Source organism: Porites lutea, chromosome 12, assembly GCF_958299795.1.
Source record: "Porites lutea chromosome 12, jaPorLute2.1, whole genome shotgun sequence".
In the NCBI taxonomy this organism is placed as follows: domain Eukaryota; kingdom Metazoa; phylum Cnidaria; class Anthozoa; order Scleractinia; family Poritidae; genus Porites; species Porites lutea.
In genome coordinates, this window is record NC_133212.1 from 17,098,052 (window position 1) to 17,119,146 (window position 21,095).

Below are 21,095 nucleotides of genomic sequence, written 5' to 3' on the forward strand. Positions count from 1 at the left end.
GTCCACGGGCCAATAGCTAAATACTGGAGTGAACGTGGCAACATCTCCCTCCACGACGGCCTGCTCCTGAGAGGACGACGAATCATTATTCCTCCGAGGCTGCGGGCAGATGTATTAAGGCGTCTTCATGATGGTCATCAAGGAATTACCAAAACACGTGCAAATGCGGCCTCCTCAGTGTGGTGGCCTGGAATCTCCCAAGACATCACAAGAGTCGTGCAGAACTGCGCCATGTGCGAGAAATATCGCAGAGAACGCATTGAGCCAATGAAAGGTACTGAGTTTCCAGAACGACCGTGGAGCAGAGTTGGCGTAGACTTCTTTCAGCACAAGGATAAACATTACCTCCTAGCCGTAGATTACTTTTCAAGAGATGTAGAGATAAGTCAAGTGTCCAAGAATGGAAACTCTGCCCAGACTGTCCTGCAACTTAAGAAGATCTTCAGTCGACATGGGATTCCAGACATCTTATTTAGCGACAATGGCCCCCAGTTTGATTCACACGAGTTCACTAACTTTTCCACAGACTGGCAGTTTCAACACATAACATCGTCTCCAAGATACCCCCAGTCCAACGGTGAAGTGGAAAGGGCGGTCCAAACTATGAAGGCGGTCTTGAATAAGACTAATGACGAATACTTGGCTCTCCTGAATTACAGAGATACTCCATTGCACCACGGTTACTCTCCAGCACAATTGAGCATGGGTCGGAAACTTCGTACAAGAGTCCCCTGTCACCCGGAGGAGCTAAAGCCAGAGACCCCAGACCGTGATCACATCAGAAGGAAAGAGAAGGAGTACCGAGCTAAGATGAAATTCGATTATGGCCATAGACACAAAGTAGTAGATGGAAAGGAACTGTCACCCGGTGACCGCATTTGGATCCCTGATTTAAAAGAGGAAGGAACAGTGATTAAGCCACACGAGAGTCCAAGATCTGTAATCATACAGACCCAAAACGGACAAGTGAGAAGAAACCGCCGGATGACAAGAAGAGTTCTAGTGGGAAGTTCTCCTGTCCCACCCCAGAATGAAGACTATGAGAATCATGAGCCGATACCAACAAGAGAGAGGAACCCAGACGTATCCTCAGCTCCTGGAGCCAGCCAAGAAGATTATGTAGAACTACCTGTCCCTGGGGACCAACCAGCAGTGGACAAGCCCTTGCAGCCTGAACCGATGCTGACACGCCTTAGACCTAGAGGAGCTCTAAGAAGACCGGACAGACTTATCGAACAATGCTAAGATTAGTTTCACTTTAGGACACTGGAGAACTGCGTTGTCCTTATTGACATTTAGTTAACTTTAAAAAAAAAAGGAAGATGTAGTAACATGAAGTACTAACTGACCGCTGACCGGTGGTAGAGCTGTCATTCGAGAGAGCTGTATGAATCTATCGTATTAAAGTATGTTGTGTTGATGCTGTCGTCTCTGTACCTCTTCGGACTCAACAGCTCATGGTAATATCACTGGCTTTAATATATGGGTCTTTTATTTCCACTAGTTTTAACGATCAAAGATTTTCTTTAACTTTTAATGCACTTACTAAGATTAGTTTTTGGCGGGATGTGGGTGGAGAGAAATAGCAAATTAAAGTGAAAGTTTAAAGCAATTCTGGTTTGCTAAGAAATATTTGTCGTCTGAGTGTCTTCCGAGTCAATATCTCTTCACCATCTAAACCATCAATTGATGAACCTTCATTTATGCAAGTTACAGCTGTACCTCTAGCAGATTTAACTATTTTTCAACAAAAGTAAGAGTACTTTATAAAACTCTTATTTTCCCTCTGATCATATGAAATTGAGGAAGTCGTTCTAAGTTTAGGCTGATTTTTTTTAAGATTAGCGTTGTCATGGCAATGCAACGAGAACCGGTGCAATGGGCTGATTCTGAGCGTAATTATCTGATTAAAGATTTAAAGAGAGAAATTTCTTGAAGCTTAGGTTTGTGTTTAAAATTTTTTCACCGATGTTCTAAGTAGAATACTAGGGTTGTTGATAACAAAGTGCTCAGCTCAACGAAGGGGAGGCGCAGTAGACGGGTAAGGAAGATCACTCTTTCAGCAACTTTGAAAGCAAACAACTAACCAAGCTTAGTGAATGAGGCTTTCAGTTGTCTTAGTTTCCTCTTTTGTTATTCTCTATCAAGGGGATTTTGAATCAAACAGCGTCGAAGAGATGGCGATTCATTTCGGCTGTTTATGAGCCAATGATTTGTTTATAACATTTAACTCTTAACGAAAAATTAGCAATTTTATACAGCTGTATACAGCTTATTTATGATCATGAAACTCTCATAACATTCTTGTAACGTACTTAAAACAAGGGAAAAGGCTAGAAGAGACACCACACGTAAAGCATTAAATTTTGTAAAGTACGCGTTTTAACAAAATACTTTTTTATACTTTAGCCGGAAGTTCCAGACATGACGGCGAGAATAGTATTACGTATGTCAGTTGTGGTTTTCCTGCTCTACAACGCAGTTACTCAAAAATGTCCTGCAAGTGGAAGATTCGAGAGCTCCATCATTGGCTGGATGCTACGGGGACACGTATACGACGCTCTTGTTGCTGAACTTCCGTTTACATGCGTATTCAAGTGTCGCGAAGACAATCGATGCCAAAGTTTTAACTGGGTAATCTCTCTTCTCGCCTGCGAGTTTAACAACAGAACAAAGGAAGCCAGGCCTGAGGACTTCATTCCAAACTCAGAAAGATCTTACTATCCACGCGATTTAAAGCGAGGTGAGCCAGCATACCATGAGGAAGGGATTCTCCCTATAATAGCCTATCGGGGAAGGGACCGACTAAAGAGTAACCTTTGTCAGGCTTCAGGAATATAAAGGGGTTAAAGGACTTCACTAGTTGAAGTAAATGAAAGGGAAGGGAAATCTCTCATTAACCCTTTAAGCCCTTACACCAAAAGTCAAACTCCCTGTCGCTGTCCCTAAATAACACGTTCCCTTTAAAAGTAGTAGTGAGAAGTAGTTTGAGTAGCAACTCATGGTGTCTTGTCATGGATCATGTTCTTAATTCTCATCAACAATATGTTTTATAAAGCATTGATATCACAAGGAGAATTTTGATACTGATCATTCTTAGGGCTTAAAGGGTTAAATAAGACCTTTAACGTGTTTCGATACAGTTTTTCAGAGGCCATACCTTAATAACTTATACATTTTAGTTTGAATTTATCGCATCTTTTGAATAATATTAGTCATGGACATATGTATTGTCCGCATTAATTTGGAAAAATTAGCATAACGTCGAAACAGTGAATGTTGTAGCGCGGAGTTTTATTCGGTTCGTGGGATAGGTTTGTCATGAAATTTCACGGGTTTGCAGTGAGTCAATCTTAATGAAAATTTCAGAAGAGAGCGAAGAGATTTTGAAAAAATTCGTTCGAGTCATTTCAGAGATATACAAAAGTCCAAATTTTGAATGAGGTTGCACTTAGAAAGGTGATGACAGGTGGTGAGAAAACGGCTTAGTTTTTAAGATCGCAAGAACGAAAATACACCAAAATTTCCTAGCATCGAAATATGATATTAAGCAGCATTCTTACGCTGCTTAAGAATAATTTGAATCTTTCATAACGTTTTTATTAAATAATCTATCGCGGCTATTGAAAATTTAATTTGAGGTTTGAAATATATTTTCGTTTTAGTCGAATTTTACTTCTTACGGAGGTTATTTGCTAAACACGCAACTTTTAGTTCCTAGTGTTGGATTTTCCATAGCTGGTCTAGATCGCGCAAAATTAGGCGTTTATCAATATCAAAGTTTTTTGTTTATTGTTGTCATAGTAATGTCGATTTTGATACAACCTACATTTTGACAAATTTCAATCTATAGTCAATCATTGGTGAAAATTTATAGCGATCAGACAAGGATAAAATCACTTTTAAAGCGATTGAAAAATATCGGTATGGCTTCTGAAAAACTATATCGAAACACCTTAGTTAAAAGGACCTAAAAGGGATTGAATAGAAGGAGTTATGGCTATGAAAAAGTCAAGAATTTTCCTATATTTACGATTTTTAAAATTATTCCGCGCGAAGCGACAGTACTATATCCCGACTCATGCTTACTGTAAAAGATAGGGCTAAACCCGTCGTAGAACGGGCTACGAGGATAGTAAAACATAAATCGAGATATAGAGGAGGGGGGAAGAGGCGGAAAACAAACACGATCTGTGAAACTACACAGCGGGACACTCCCAAACCGACGCTTCCCTGTTCCACCTAGGTGTTGAGAAAAAAGACGATATCCTGTTGTGAGATAATATCTTTCCCAGTGCGCATGAGTCAGGAAAGTACTATATCCCGACTCATGCTTACTTTAAAAGATAGGGCTAAACCCGTCGTATGAGGACAAAACGCCGGAATACGTAAGAAGCCAAAAGGAACATACAAGCCCCAACAATACCGATGCATGCCCAATCCTATATCCAAACCCTTTGATCCCTACCCTATTCCAGCTAAGGATGAGGCAGTGTTGAGATTGTGTTTATTATGTGTAGCTCGGTTCGGTGAGCGCACACATAATGGTCAACATTTTCTAGAGGACTGCCGTTTTGATGGCAGCGTAACCGTCGTGTTCTGCGAAAAAGCCGGCTCAAATCTGATTAAGCTCTTCGTATTGGACCGTGGTTTCCGGTGTAACTAGAGCCATCTTTGCTGCCACCGAGGCCGGTTGAAGCGATTTATGGAGCTGCAGATAGTATTTGGCCATGTTATGCGAACGCCAGCCGACATGATCAACAATGTCATCCAGTGTGCTGCCAGTAAGAGCCATGGTAATCGCACCTCCACAGCGAAAGCTGTAAAGAGTTTTGTTTGTTAGACCGGCTGCTGTCAAATAAGTTTTTAACCTTGCTTCTGAGGTATCCGTGGAGAAGGCATCAATAAGAAAAGATTGCCCACATGTTGCTCTGAAGAGGGGACCAGTAGGCACAGAGATCCTAATAGCCTGACAAATGGTCATATAGTCGTCTAACGCCTTTACTGGGCTGAGAAATTGATTTGGATGTCTGGCGACGGCAAAGACCTTGGAATCGCCTGAACGGAGGGTCTTCCCGAAAACGTGGTTAAAAATGAGACCCTTGTCATTCGGAAAACGGAGAATTTCAGCAGCCTTTATATGGCTCAAGTCTGATGGGCGATCGCCAGAAAAGAAGTGCAATTTGAAGTAGGCCATGTCGCGAGCGTAGATGTAGAGATGAATTGGGTCAGTGGATGCCGATCGAAGCTTACTTTCAATTACTTGACAAAGAGCGGTGAGGTCACATATAAAGATAGGTTCGGCTTGTTTAGGGATAGCGCGTGCTTTTAGCTGTTCCTCTGTCACCCCTTTTAAATACCGTTTGACCGCTGGGTGTGCTGCTGGATTGGGCACTGGATCTCCCTTTGTGGTGAGTGTTGTAGTCTCTAAATGGGCACGCAGAATAACTCTAAGCTGTCCTACGTAAGAGTCTACAGTTTTAAAAGCTAGGCGTTGGGGGCATCCACAGGATGAGGATGTTTTTGACGTTGTACCTTGATTCTGACAAGTATCTCTGTGGACGTGGGTCTTTGAATCCTTATCTCTCCAGATAAGGAAATAAATTATGTCCCTCGGAGACGCACAGTCGAGTGACTTTGGTGGGTTTAAGCGATGGAGGAAGGACACGAATTCTTGCTCCAGAGCACTCTTCTTTCTGCTATATTTTGATCAGGCCAGATTGGTCTCAAGTTTCTTGCCAACGAGACTCCAAGGGGTTGGTGTCAATGACCGGTTTGCTATCACTACTATGGTGTTCATTTCTCCTTAGGGTCCCACACATCTGACAAAAACGGTATTGAAGGTCATTTGGGGCAAGACATTTGTGGCATTCCACTTGAAGGACAGGTTTCCAAACTGTGTAACGCAGCGGGTGCTGCTGAAAGTAAATGTAAAACACGACAGGATTCAGTTGGGATTTGTTCTAGTGATTCGGAAGACCCACGGGTCTCACGGAAGTGGCATGTATTTTGGTTTTGAGAAGCCGTGTGTTCTGGAGGGCCAAATAAGAGCCTTAGGATCCCCTGCATTTGCGAGCAGATGTCACGCGCCGGAGGAATGGCATCAAATAGGCCACCAGTAAGGCCTGGGAAAAACGTCAGGGACGAGCAGTGTTACTGTCGCTCCTATCTCTCTAATGTGCTGTAATGCCGGGCCGATTAAGAACGCGGGGGGGGAATAAATAGCCATTTTCGTCATCTCCTTCTGAGGTATGACAGGGGTTTTGAGCAAAAAAGTTGGTACCCGTGGAGCATGATGTTGGGAACGGCGTATAATGCCGAGAACATTGGGCGTTGGAGTCAAGAGCCATAAGGTCGATGGTATGAGGTCCTGCGATTGTCTCAATACATTCCCACAATGGTCGCGAGACCATGATATCGCCATCTGACCACGTCCTCGAGGACTGGTCCGCCGGGTTGAGACCACTCAGTAGCAACTGTAATGACAGCGCGATGTTTTGACGCAAAGTCACGTCCAGAATGCTTTTTAGCGCTTTGTTCACACCCTTGTTTTTACAACCCTCACGAAGCCAGGCGTGGTAAAGAACCTGATTGTCAACGATGGCGTCTACCCATGCGTTGGTAAGACGCGGCGAGAAGGCTTGCGGGGCGCAAAGTAGGGCTTGCGCTTCTTTCGTTGCGATGTCTCTTTCGTCCATATCCAGGCCAAAATATTCTCCTACCGACACTATACCGTTTGGGAGGGACAGCGTTGCTCCCCAACGGGACTGCGAGGCATCAGAGGCGATGGTGCTCTACCCTATATCGTATGTACGAACAGTGACGAATGGTCTACTTTCTCTCTTAATCGCCAGGATTTATAATTGGTCGCCCAAACGAAAAACAGATAACGAAGTGACCTAGCCGCCGCACATCTTTCTCTGTAGGCTGGTGCGCACTGTGAAATTGAACGTAACTCTCTGCCAGCTTTCTGTGTTGGTCGTCCACATAACAACAAAGCCTATTAGTCCGTTGCCGTCAAGGTTTTATATATACCTTGGACACGCCAGTTTTCTGGGTTGGTCGCAGAATTCATAGCAGAGCGCGCCTAATGGCCTTAGGCGAAAGGACTAATAAAATGGCCAACGAGGCCTCGCACATAGCCACTCGCCAGTCGCACAAATCATGATAAAGCCTATGAACAGTTTACAACACGGCATGATGCGATCCAACGCATAGCCACTCGCCAGTCGCACAAATCATGATAAAGCCTATGAACAGTTTACAACACGGCATGATGCGATCCAACGCATAGCCACTCGCCAGTTTCTTGTGTTGATCGCACAAGTCAAAACAGGCCTAATGGCATGTCCCCCCCCCCCCCCCCCCAAGGCCTAAAGAGGGGCCACTCACCAGTTTTCTGTGTTGGTCGCACAAATAAAGACTATTTGCACAATAGCAAGCCAAGAGGCCAAACTCCGATAAATATTAGTCAGACATCAGTTTGAGGCGACAATTTTTGACAAATCTAACAGCCGAACGGCCACGAGTACTATCACACATGCACTTGCTAGTTATCTCTGTTGTTCTCATGAGAAAATGGCAACTACTTCCCGCTTCCCGAGATTCGTTAGTTGCCTGTGCTACTCATACAATCTCGAACGAAGTAGCATCTAGACTAAAGTAAGATGCACAGGCGGGGAACCACAGGACAGGGATTCCCTAATTGGTAACGTGGAAGACATGAAGATAAAAGAAAATGTGCACGCTAGCGGGAAAAGATAGCTATATAATGACACTACCTAAATACAAGGTGCGGTGAAGGTAAACACCGAGAGCCGCGAGCCCCGAGAGGACGTGCCTTGTAGCCATACGGCAGAAAAAAAAGCGAGAACAATCAAAGAAACTAACCTGATATGTTGCTTTGGTGGGGCTCACCTAGGTGGCACCCTCGCTCGACGGTTGCGCGGCCGGTGCTGTTGACTGGTTTTGCGCTGAGGGGCCGGGGCCGATGTGGATAGAGGACTTGTGCTAGTGCTGCCATTACTTCCACTGATGAGTTCGGCTACGTCGGAGCCGGGGGTTTGTGGAGTTTGAGACATTTATCTCAGAGCCCAAATCGTGCGTCTGTCTTCAACGGGGTGTTGAGAAAAAAAAAACGATATCCTGTTGTGAGATAATATCTTTCCCAGTGCGCATGAGTCAAGACAGCCGCATAAACCTGGGGGGACTCAACAATTTTTTTTACGGGGAGGCTCAACTCCATCCCTTACCCTTTTATATTTTTGACAGTAAAGGTACTCCTTTCCTATGGTGCCCTTTTCACATACAATTTCGGCTCATTTCTAGAACTTTTTAAAAGTGTGCTTGACCAAATTACCTCTCTCAAGTTAAGTTAAAAACAGTCAAAAATTGCCTAGTTATGGCTTTTATAAATAACAGCTTGAATAGCTAGGGAACAACTATACTTCAGCCGCTTAATACAGTATCTATAGCCCCCTCATTGTTAGCCTCCCACGCGAAAAAAGAGATGTTCTGGGTTCCACCCCCCTCCCCTCCCCCCTAAGCGGGCATATAGTAAAAAATGGGCATAATGATAAATTAATGAAGAATTGTTTTTGACCTTCAGTTCCCCTTGGTTCGATTCAAGAACTGCCAGCTGAGACTTGTGAGGAAATAAAGAGGAGTGAAGGACACGCTGTTAGCGGAAAATACTGGTTTTCCACTATAAAATCTGGTACATCTGTTCTGGCTCATTGCAATATGAAGACCAACGGTGAGTTTAGTCAGTTTCATAATAGTCGACTGATTCTTGAGCCCTCTAACAAATGCAACTTTCCTTTTGTCTGTTCTTTGTCATGACAACTGAAAAGATAAAATTGAAAAATATTTCTATACGGTTTTTTATTACGCCGCATCGTTGACTAAAGTTAACCAGGAGATGTTAACTAATCGGACACACAAAATAAGCCTTGAAAAAAGGAAATTTTAAGAGCAAAAGCGCAGGTTAGATTAGTCTGCTACACAGCCGTGTTTTAATGTCGTCGCATAACGATCGACACTAAGAACTTTAAGATCCAACGACGCGGACGGCGACAAGAACGTAAAAAAAACGATACGTTTAATGAGCAAAACAACAAGTCTGCACGCTGTTTTGTACATTTCTTTGCCCGTTTTTGCATGACCACGACGTGAAAATGCCTACTTTCGCGTTTTATGGAGTACGTAAACAAGCAACGACGATGTTTTGTTTCTCTTTCTGCACTTGGATGTGGTCCCTAGGAATTCAACTTCAGGAGGGTTCGCCCACATTTGACAAAGTAAGTGGGTAGGAATAATTGCAATAAAGACTGAAAGAACGCAAATTCACTTTTTAAGTGATGTTCTCGTTGCCATCGTGTCGTTGGATCTTTAAGTCCCTACTAAAAACGGCTGCTAGCAGACGTATGTTAGATAGAAATGAGTACTCTTGGGGTATGAGTACTTCTTATGTAGGGGTAAATGCCGCTCAATAATATTTGTTTGTGTAGACATTGACGAATGCAGTGCTTCTTCTCCTGTATGTGACATCAACGCTAACTGCTCCAATACTCGTGGTTCTTTTTACTGCACCTGCAAGGAAGGGTATACAGGCGATGGAAAAACTTGCCAAGGTAGGAGAAAATGCTTTTTTTATAAAGTTAGTAAGTTAATTTGAAGGGAAGTTCGTTTACTCCGGCGTATCAAACCAGACTTCTGCAAAGTGTTTCATCGAAAAGAGCGGGACATATTGTCGCTCTTGATTTCGCTTAGCACGACTTCCTTGCTTCTTACAGCGTCATCAAAAAAAGCAATTAAATTCTGTGCTTCAGTTGTCTGACAAATAGAATGAATAAAAAGTCTCCCACCCCATTCAGCTATTGAACTAAATCGTGCCCTGTTCGTACCTTGTTTTATTTGCGCGCGTGCACGTTCTAATCCTCCTCAATTGTTTTATCTTTTGTCGAACTCACTTGTCCATTTTTTTTCTTTTTTTTATAGAGAGGAAATAGAGAGGAATTGATCGAGAGTTAATTGCCTTCGCCGATACTAACAACAATAAGCGAGCAACAATGATCTCAAAAATCTCACCTTTGTAAAGTTCCGCCCACAGGCTAACAAAACATTTCGTCCTTAACGTTTCGGAATGCTTGTTAAAGTGAACTGAAGGCTAAAATCTTTTTTCTTTTCTTTTCTCGGGAGAATGAAGTTGCGCTCATAAAAAAGTCGAATAAATTTTCAGCAGGAAAAGTTTGTGGATTACGAAGATCGTGAAAACGTATTCTGGACCGCTTGGGTGAGAATAAGGTTAGATTAGTCTGCTACACAGCCGTGTTTTAATGTCGTCGCATAACGATCGACATTAAGAACTTTAAGATCCAACGACGCGGACGGCGACAAGAACGTAAAAAAAAAAACGATAGGTTTAATGAGCAAAACAACAAGTCTGCAGGTGCATCACGCTTTTTTGTACATTTCTTTGCCCGTTTTTGCATGACCACGACGTGAAAATGCCTACTTTCGCGTTTTATGGAGTACGTAAACAAGCAACGACGAAATTTTGTTTCTCTCTCTGCACTTGGATATGGTCCCTAGGAATTCAACTTCAGGAGGGTTCGCCCACATTTGACAAAGTAAGTGGGTAGGAATAATTGCGATAAAGACTGAAAGAACGCAAATTCACATTTTAAGCGACGTTCTCGTTGCGCGTCCTTGGATCTTTAAGTCCCTACTAAAAACGGCTGCTAACAGACGTATGTTATTAGATAGGGATGAGTACTCTTGGGGTCTCATGAAGGGGTAAATGCCGCTCAATAATGTTTGTTTGTGTAGACATTGACGAATGCAGTGCTTCTTCTCCTGTATGTGACATCAACGCTAACTGCTTCAATACCCGTGGATCTTTTTACTGCACCTGCAAGGAAGGGTTTACAGGCGATGGAAAAACTTGCCAAGGTAGGTGAAAATACTTTTTTTTTTTTTTTTTTTATAAGTTAATTTGAAGGGAAGTTAGTTTACTTCGGCGTATCAAATCAAACAAAATCGAACCAAAATTTAGTCTCCCCAATTAGTAAGGCACTGTGCCTGAGCTATAAGACATGAGACTTTAATAAAGTTCATTATCATTATTATCATTATTATAAAATTCAATCGAACCCAATCGAACACCAATCGTTCTATTGGGTTCGGTAATCGAACATAATCGAACACCTATTTTGCTGTTAGTTCGATTATAGATCCAATCGAACAAAATATAACGCAATCGAACTCAATCCGATTCGATTTTGTTCAGAATCCATTTCTTTATAAGTAAATCACGCTGGAGTAATTATGAGGAACCAAATCCCTGTCGCCATAATTCTTTCTAAGCCCTCAAGGGCAGCCAAGGGTGACGTGACAGGATCGAAGAGGATTAGGGGGACGGGTCACCGTACAAAATGTCGCAAAATATACACTTATTTGATAATAGGGTAATATTTAGGCTTTTTTTTTTTTTTTTTTTTTTTTTTTTCATTACTTTGCTTTTTATCAGTTTTAATATTTAAACATAAAATACAAACAAACAGGAGTTCTGTAATCGCTATTTTGATTGAGTACGACCGTTGATCGTTCGGTAATCAAACGTTTGATTATGTTCGATTCAGTACTGAACCGCTTGATTAGATACGCCGGGTTTACTGCAGTACCAGCAGAGATGGGGCAGCTCGATCCAGAGACGTGTGACATAATTTATTATTTATTGTATGTTGAATCAAGGTAAGAAAACCACTCCAAAAACCGTGTACGATCAATCTTGCTCAACGTCGGATCCAAAAAGATCGTGACCAGTCAATTAAAAAGAGATCAAATTGAAAACGTTACAGTCAAGAAGACTTTTGCAGGGACTGATCAAACAACGTGAAATAGAGTTTACTTGCGATATTTCGAATGGCCAATACCAGTCTTCATCAGGTTTATTGAGATATCACGAAATATATATGAAGTAAAATAATGACCGGAAATTACACAATATGACGTGGTATGGTGTGGCTACTTAAAAAGACAAGATAATAAAAAAATAAAAGATATTCTATATATAGTTACAGTTCATCACGTTTATTGATGCCCAGAGGCTCAATTGTCTTAGCTTTATGGATAAGGTGGGCTTCACGTGCTTTCCTGAATCACGCCCATTTTTAAGTGTTTCAATAGGAATCAAAGCATATGGTGTCGCCAGTCGGTGCTGTTAGTAAGCTTTTTGAGGATTCGTCTTTGAATTCAGCAGGGAGGGTATTCCAAACATTTGGGACTTGATATGCTATGGTAAATTTCCTTAGTTGGTTCTAGAAAATTGAGATCTGTAATTCATGGCATTTCTTGTATTATAAGAATGAAGTTGAGAACTAGACAAGAACATACCATGGAAGCCTACTGGAAGTAGCTTATTCTTAAAGAAAAACATGAACAAGCCGATCTGTAGCATATAGATATTACTTAAATGAAGAAAATTATGCTCATAGAATAATGGAACACTGGGGGCATCAAAACAGGACTTGGTGATTACTCTTATGATACGTTTCTGCAATACAACAAGTCTATTGAAGGTAGTTTTATCATTTAAGATGGTGGCTAATCTGTCTAATCTGAATGAGATCGGCAATTCTTCGAAACTATGTTATGTTTGTGGTATTAGACAATAATTATTGGGATGCTTGTGTCACTACGCTTCTTAAAGGGTTTTCTGGAGCTCTTTCTCGTAATTTTTATATTTCACCTCGAATACAAACTACCGCCCCTTCAGCGAATTTCAAAAAGCGAAAAGCCGAACAAAATGAATGAAGGAAGGATTACACCATGGTAGGACACGATGGACGGACCGAATGTGCATTGATTTAACCAACAGCAGAAATGAAGCTAAACTCTTACAAGATTCTGACGACTGCCGAGTTAAGGAAAAATAGGCGGAAAATTGATATCATGGAGTTATAGTTGAAATGCTAGATTGAAATAGGATATGAAGATCTTGGACAAATCAGCACAAAATCTTACAATAGATTTGGTTTTCATAGAGTCGGAGTCGTAATCAGAAGCGTTTTAAAAGAACTTATGATCTAGTGAAAACAGCGTTCCCTGCATTCCGCTTACGACTCTGTCGCTCACGTTGCGCTTACTAATGAAAACCAGATTATCGCAGTCGGAAGCAGAAGAGGAAGAACTAAACCAATCACAAAGCGTGTAAACGTGCATTGTGTTTGTTGGTTTATCCTTCCGCTTCTGCTTCCGACTCCGTTAATCTGGTTTTCACTAGTTCATAAGCAGAACGTAAGCGAGGGAGTCGTAAACGGAGTCGGAAGAAATGGAAACATTCCGATTCGTTAGAGATCTTCTGACTCCGATTCCGTCGCGCTTATGACTCCGCTTACGACTCCGATTTTTGATCTATTACTAACTAAAGGTCATAAGCTCTCTTCTGACTCCGCTTACGACTCCGACTCCGACTCCGAATCCGTCGCTAGTGAAAACCAGCCTTAGTAAACTTGAACCTCGATTTAGCGAACCTCTATGTAACCAAGTCCTCGGTATAACGAACGGTTTTTTTAACCAGCTAATAGCTATATAGTAAAATATATGAAAAGGGCCTCGATATAACGAAGTCGTCAGTATAGCGAACAAATTTTGCCAGACCCTTAGCCCTTCGTTATATCAAGGTTCCACTCAGTATTTAGAAAAAACATGCAACACCCCCATGCAAAAAAGGCGTAATTCCACGAATACATGATGAACTACGGGAAAAAAGGTAAATTGAATTTAATTAATTGTATTATCGACTTTCTGTCAAATAGATCTTAGAGAATTAATGATGAGGGATGTGTATCTGATTGGGGATCAGTCCCCTCAGGCATCCCCCAGGGAACCAAATTAGGGCATTGGTAGTTCAGTTATGATTATGATGACCTTGTAGTCGAAAATGCACGCTTATGGAAATATGTTGACGATACCTTTATCTCCAAAAAACTAATGTGACGTCCATTGAAACAAAAACTGTTCGGTTTTTCACCTTTGTCTCTTCAATAAAATTTACAAAGTTGGTGGTATCTTTAAGGTTTGACTTCTGTGATTTTGATAATGGTTGTAGCAATGTAAATCTATCAACACATCTATCCGTTGGACCATCTGATGAGTCTTAAGCTAGAAAAAATACAAAAAGCTCTTCTTTCTGAAAACAAGTACAAATAATGTCGGTCTTATATGTCGGTATATAGTCGGTTTATATTTTTCCTGTCCTAGTGGGTAATTATTTTCTCGTTTTGTCGGTAGTCAGTAATATGTTTCGCCGTTTGTCGCAAGTCGGCTAACCCCATTCACACCCGCTTCTTTAAGTCGTCTGAGAATTTTAATTATTAAACTAGCTAACCATTTTTCGTAAATGTTGTAAAATGTGTTTCGCCTGGCCTCCAGCAAAAGCACCGCTTGAGTACCTCACACGATGTTATTTCGTGGCCACCCAATTTAATAAATGGGAGCCCTTTATGGCAGAAGTCAACTGTCTCTAACTTAATGAAACTAACGGGTTTCCCAGCTAAATGCCTTTCTCACTGGCATGGTAGAAATTGAATTGGTTTTGCCACATAAAATCCGTCAAAACGGTCCATTGAAAATCCCTTCAGTATCTAGGGGTTTGTGCAAGTCGCTCTACATATGACATAATCGATTCAGTTAAAGAAAAAGCTTTTGATTAGAGGTAAAAAGGCTTTTACACGAATATTCAACGACACGTCTTATCCCCTTCAAAAATTACTCCCTTCAAGATGAAAGCTTCTTGAAGTTTTATTGGTGGAATACTTTATGATACAGTTAAATAAAAAGACAGTTCTTAGCTATATATCTCGTCACTATTTTCCTTCAAACACGACTTAGAGAGGTGTAACAGTACAAAAAATTATACAGAAAGATTTTTGCTGGCTATTCTGCTTTCTGTGGCTCCTTCAAACGGTAGAATCCGAGACAACACAAAGCCAGAATAACCTACCTTCAAAGAAATTTTCTTGCAACATAAACAACTATTACAGCTTTCACGCTGGACCCAAAAAATAATCCAACAGAGAAGAAACAAGGGAAAAAGGTTGGTTGGTGGTAACAGTTCAGGTTTGAATGTCGTCACTTCTTTAAAATATACATAATTGCTAGACTACTGAGTGATTAACATTCTAGCCTTCTTTATGCCATTTTTTTCGAACCTGCCGTTTGAATTTCCGCATAAACTTCAGTCAATAAGAAAAGGGAGAAAGAGTTAAAGTGTAAACACACGTTTATGAGCCATGTAGCTCTTTTAATTGGTGATTAAAAAATATGTAAATCCATAACTACAGGCGTAAATATTAGGCAATATATAATAACATAAGATACACACGGAGTAGCAAAGATATCCTGTTGTACCCCCATCATAAACCTTATTTTTTCATTTGTGCACTGATACCCATCGTCGATCCCTCCTCATTGATCCATTGCCTCAAAATTCAGTTTCTTCAAAATAATAAATATTCTTTTATCAAGTTCTAGATCCTGTCGCCTTCTTCCCCCTCAATGCTGCGTACGATACCAAGGAGATTAACAACCGAGCGGCAAAAGGGATTCCTCTTGGGGTTACCTTGGCACCAGGGCCCGATGGAAGACCTAACTACTCTTATAAATTTTCTGGAAGCTCCGAAAGCTACATCGAGTTTCCCAACAGGATTGGAGGACCTTTGGACGTGCGATATTCGATGACTATGCTGTGCTGGGTGTACTATGATGGTAAAGACGGACCGCTTTTCAGCTACTGGGAAAGTTCAAACTGAGGTGTTCAATTATGGGTCCGCAAAGGGAAACTTTTTGTCCATTTCAGAAAACGTGATTATTCGGAAACCAAACGTTTGCAGCATACCAACCTCGCGGGTGGATGGAAGTTTGTTGGCGCATCTTACGACCGTTTTTCTGGCGAAGCCAAACTGTGGGTCAATGGAGCTGTGGTTCAGACGTTAAACATTGGAGCGGGCCTTGAACTGGCCACACAGGGTAGCATCACAATGGGTGTGAAGACTGGTGATGGCAGGTACTTCAAAGGCAGAATTGCTCAGATGCGGATCTACAACCGAGCTTTGACTCAGGAGCAAATTCAAGCAATACAGAAACTTGTTGTCGCAGGTAATGAAAAAAATTAAATGTTCTTTGGAATATGAAAAATAAAAGTGCTTAAGTTACCCGTCATTGTCTTGTCGATGGGTGTTGAATATTACCACTATAGAAGATCTTACTTTATTTTCAATGTCACTTCGACTTAAAGAACTTTTCAAATATAGTTTTTATTCAAATGGTACTTAAAGACAGGTCTTTTTTTCACACTGACCAATTTAAGGATATCTTGCGAGCACACTGCATGATCAGTCACTGAATGATATTTTCCTGATTGCAAATTTCTAAGACAGCAATGTCTATAGCTAACCTGGTTTGCTTTGTTCTTTCCTTTTTAGCATGACCCTGGAGTGAGGCGTCAAGTTTAGACAAAATTAAGCCATCATAAAGAATGGAGCATTCTCCGCAGCTTTAAAAATTTCCTGGGGTTTCTTTTTGTAAAGGGAAAATAAAGAGTTAGTAACAGTACATGTAAGTCGTGTAAAGTTGTTGTCCTCGTCGATGTCGAAAGCCTCGCATAGCAAAAACATATCAAAACGGCAGCGGTCTTTGGAGGCAGGAATAACCAGTTCTAATGAACGGCCGTTGTTCAAGTAAATTGAATTATAACATGGCTAGAATGTAATCAAATTCAATAGCCCGAGCTTGCTTCAAACTCCTATTGAGCACGCTGATTACGTCGATAAGCTATACCTCGAGTTCTTGTGAGCTTAGCAATCCTCCCAAGGCGTCTCTCAGCTCAAAAGGCTGCGCCTCGAGCAACTCTTACGTCTCTTTCGTGCTCCCCAAACTTCCCATGTGCACAATATCTCGACATACGCACGCTGACGCATGAACTAATTGTTAGGAAAAGGGACTTCAAATTTGAATCCCATGCTGATTGTTTCAATGATGAACTGGCCCTTGAAAGGAAAAAGTAGTAAATGATCGGTTAAGTTTTAGCAAGTGTACCGTTTTTCAGGTAAGCTAAACTTACAAAAAACATTTTGTGCTACGGTCTAAATGCGGTAAGCGGGCTGGCACCCTAACCCTAATGTCACCTTAATTGGTCGCAGGAAACAATGACATGTCATTCTTCCAATTGTTTTAGTATTGTTTGAGGTCAGGGAAACGGGCCATTGGTGACTTCTCTTCCGAGCAGCTGCGACATGACCCCTAATATCCAGTCATTAAGATGGGTCCGCCCAATCCCAATTAGGTCATACCCGCTATGAAGAGAATAAACATGACTTGCGATTCAAAATCGTCCAATCGCACGCTTTATCAATTGCTCCCCAGTCAATTTCTAGAGACCAATTTTTATGCGTGCTATTATGCATGCGTGGCTTACACTCATGCAAGGCTCGTAAAAGACTATAATATCTAAACTGTAACTCTATACAGGTGTTTCAAAAGTTCGTTCCGATTTTTTCTTCGCTTAAATTTCACCTGACCATTGAGAATACTTTTTGTAAAACTAAGTATGTTTTCATCATTCATTTAACTTTGACTAAAATATTAGTAACCAGAATGTCTTCCTTCATGATTTCTGACATTTTCTAATCGGTGAGGTGTAGAATGTACGAGCTACCAAAGCGTGTCTAAAATCACATTTTTCCAGGCGAAGCGTAGTCGCTGTCTTAACTCGTCCACGTTTTTTTGGGGGGCTCGATCTTTGTATGTTGTCTCACCAACGATAATCCAGATGGTCTCTAGAGGATTCGCAACACGTGAGTTTGCCAGCCGGTCTTCCTTTGGTATAAAGTTTGCAAATTCTTCTGATACCATGCCACCATGAGGTGTGCACCACCTTTTTTCTCTTCAAGGCTTTCTAACCTTTGTTGGTCACATATATCTCCATGCCGTTGCGCTCGAAACTTTGATATTGTGAAGCTGAAGTTTTACCTTTCTGTCTTGTTGGATTATTACGCATATACTTTTTTGATAACATTCCTCACACACTTTGCGCTCGAAACTTTGATATTGTGAAGCTGAAGTTTTACCTTTCTGTCTTGTTGGATTATTACGCATATACTTTTTTGATAACATTCCTCACACACTTTGCGCTCGAAACTTTGATATTGTGAAGCTGAAGTTTTACCTTTCTGTCTTGTTGGATTATTACGCATATACTTTTTTGATAACATTCCTCACACACTTTGTTAAAAAAAACCGGCCATTCACTCCTTGGTTTGTCTTCTAAGGTCTTTACTTTTGGCCACTTGTTCACTCATCGTTCAGACTTCTTCAACAATTTGGCAATTTCTTTGACTGAATGGACAGAATACCGTAAAAATAGATGCCTGAGCCCTAGCACAAACAGTGTAGGCCCTTAGTTTCGTAACAAAACTTAAAACTAAAAACACGAAAATAGAAACCCTACAAAATTGGCAGGGAAAATAAAAATGGTAAAAAACTCGCGTACGTGCACATTTGGACCAAAAATTAAAAAATATAATATTTTCTTCAGATTTTAGTTTAAAATTGCTTTGAGCGGTTATTTAGATAAATTTCGTACCTGAATCAGTTTACATTTGCCTGAAGAAGCATTAAATGCTTCGCGGAAAATACAATTTACAATCGGAACGAACTTTTGAAACACCCTGTAGTTTTTGATTTTCAACCATTGCTCCAATCTCGAGAAGGTAATTACTAGGTTTTTTAATGATGAAGATAACTTTCATGTTTATTTTCCTTGTTTTGACATAAGTAAAGAAAATAATGATTTCAATATATTTTGCTAGTTGAATATTGATCCTTGTAAGACTTGCGAGAGCCAGTCTTGGGAATGAACTATAACATCAGCCTATAGTTCAATCTGTTTGCACAGGAAAACAACATCCTGGTAAAAGCATTTTTCTGTTGGGTAATCCATCATCCCCTTCCATACTAAATCAGAGGTCCCAGGTGAGAAAAATTTTAGGCGATTACCTTTCAAAAGAATAGGAGAATCCTTGTTTACATTTTTTGCCTCAATAAAATACATTATCTCAGTGATAAAGCTAATAAAATAAAACCTCTGCATATTGAAAGAGCAGAATAATTTAAGTTATCTCTGAAAATTTGAGCCCGATAAACCGAACAGTTTTGCAGAAATTCTCTTCGAAAAACTCGAAAGTTTACAAAGAATGTATGAGCTCATTAGCGTTTTCACTACCCAGCAATTTCGTAGTTTTTGATCGCTGAAAATTGCACAAACTTCTCAAATTAACGGCAGCTCTTTCAATTTTTGAACCTAATTTGTGTAATTTTCTATAAGGTGACGTCTTCTACGAGTTAACTTGAATGCTAATGAGCAAAATTCCCCGAAACAATGACGTCAGCAAGGATTCCCCTATGCTGTGAATGAACTTGCTAAAGGCCAGGGACACCCAACACTTTTTTCTGTAAAATAACTGTTAGGAATCTCCAATGAAAGCTCGAGAAAGGCCAAAACAGCTAGGATATTCAGGCTTTTTCTATTAACTTACCTACGATTTTCGGTGGTTGTGTTTTTCACATATTAAATATGTGAAAATATTTTATGACCAAATTATTACGATTCAGTTGTTAAAAAAATGGTCCCCTGAAAATTTCGGTAGAAATTTAACACAAAACGCCCCCTCCATGTTCAGAATGACAGAACCCAAGATAGTTCTTTCCTAAGGAGGTAATTAATTTTTCAGCTTAACTTAGGCCTGAATGCCTTTCAGTCTCTCTTTATCTGCTGGATCGGTCGCACGTGCATGTTTTGACAGAGAAGCAAGCATCGTGCACAAGTCATATCATTTACAATTCCCGCAGTTGGTCTAAGCTTTACAAAGCAAACACAAGCAAAAAAGAATCTGGTCTCTTAAACGAAAAAAGCAGGAAAAAAGGAACAAGTTAGCCCAAGCTTCAAAAAACAGCACAGTTTATCATGAAGCCTCTACATTTGGCACTGAAGAACTCATGTCCAAAAATAATAACAGCTTATCAAGTCGTAAAAGTGAGACTCAAGTCGTAAAAGATTGACTCAAATGATAAATGGTGAATGGTGTAACTGCTGAAACTAAAGAAAGGGGACCGGGCTAACTTTTAGGGCCTGTTTATGTGGAGGAGGGGCGCCCGAGGTAAGCATGGTAACCCACTTATAGGTGGAGTAACCCACCTGTCCATATAGTCTCTCATGTTAATTTGATCACGTTTATATGATAGGTGGGGTGACCCTTCAAGGTAGGTAGCCCAGTCTGCCACACCAGATAACCCTCTCAGCTGAGGTCAAATTCTGCCATGTCAACGTTTCAAGGTGAGGTAACCCAGGCTAGTTGGGGTCGGATTCGTGATACATCAAATTCGCACAAAATTCACTTTGGCGCCGGGTGTATTCACGTAATTATTAAAGGTAACAATAGAAAGCCACAACACTGAAGGTTGCAGCAAGAGCAGCAAGTGAGCGTAGACGTGGTTTGCCAGCATTTTTCTTGTTTACGTGCTTAGCGACCATTCAATAATCTTGAGAAAGTGCACCCCAGGATGGTGGGGTTGTAAGATTTCATGTAAAGGAGGGTTATTCTTTTACCCCACCTAAGCAGGTTACCCGAGTCACCTACCTGGGGTCCCCCACCTTTATGTTAACAGGTCCTAAGTCTCAGGAACCGTGAAACTGGTAATAAACGGTATACCTAACCCGGGACTAGCTGTGATACTACTTCCATCTTCAAAAACGTCAGCATAGCAGCCAAAGGAGCCATCAAATCGGTGTAACACGAATATTATATTGCGGTGGTTTCATGCGTCTCGTTTTGTGACTTTTTTTGGGTTCGTTTTTGACACCTATCTCTTAAATTTCAATATATTCAAAACACCCCTACTAACAAAATATTTCGTAAAGCTCTTTAGAATGATATTCAACAATAAAAACAAGGTGTGACCAGGAGCCGATTTCTAGGCTCCTGGTGTGGCAACATAGGCATAAGGGAATGCAAAGTTTTGCGGTATGTGATCTG

General features: G+C 40.9%; 1 protein-coding gene and 1 pseudogene across 1 annotated transcript in view; both read left to right on the plus strand.

Annotated features, from left to right (window-relative positions):
* LOC140953791 (cysteine-rich with EGF-like domain protein 2-A) overlaps positions 1-12,418 on the plus strand; it is a 53,605-nt gene extending 41,187 nt beyond the window's left edge. The window contains exons 2-6 of the mRNA XM_073403177.1: positions 2,410-2,743; positions 8,609-8,755; positions 10,831-10,953; positions 11,643-11,754; positions 12,367-12,418. Of these exons, the coding sequence (XP_073259278.1) occupies positions 2,410-2,743; positions 8,609-8,755; positions 10,831-10,953; positions 11,643-11,754; positions 12,367-12,418 (768 nt within the window). The remainder of the gene's footprint in view (positions 1-2,409; positions 2,744-8,608; positions 8,756-10,830; positions 10,954-11,642; positions 11,755-12,366) is intronic.
* A 3,123-nt stretch (positions 12,419-15,541) lies between these two features.
* LOC140953589 (lactadherin-like) overlaps positions 15,542-21,095 on the plus strand; it is a 69,524-nt pseudogene continuing 63,970 nt past the window's right edge.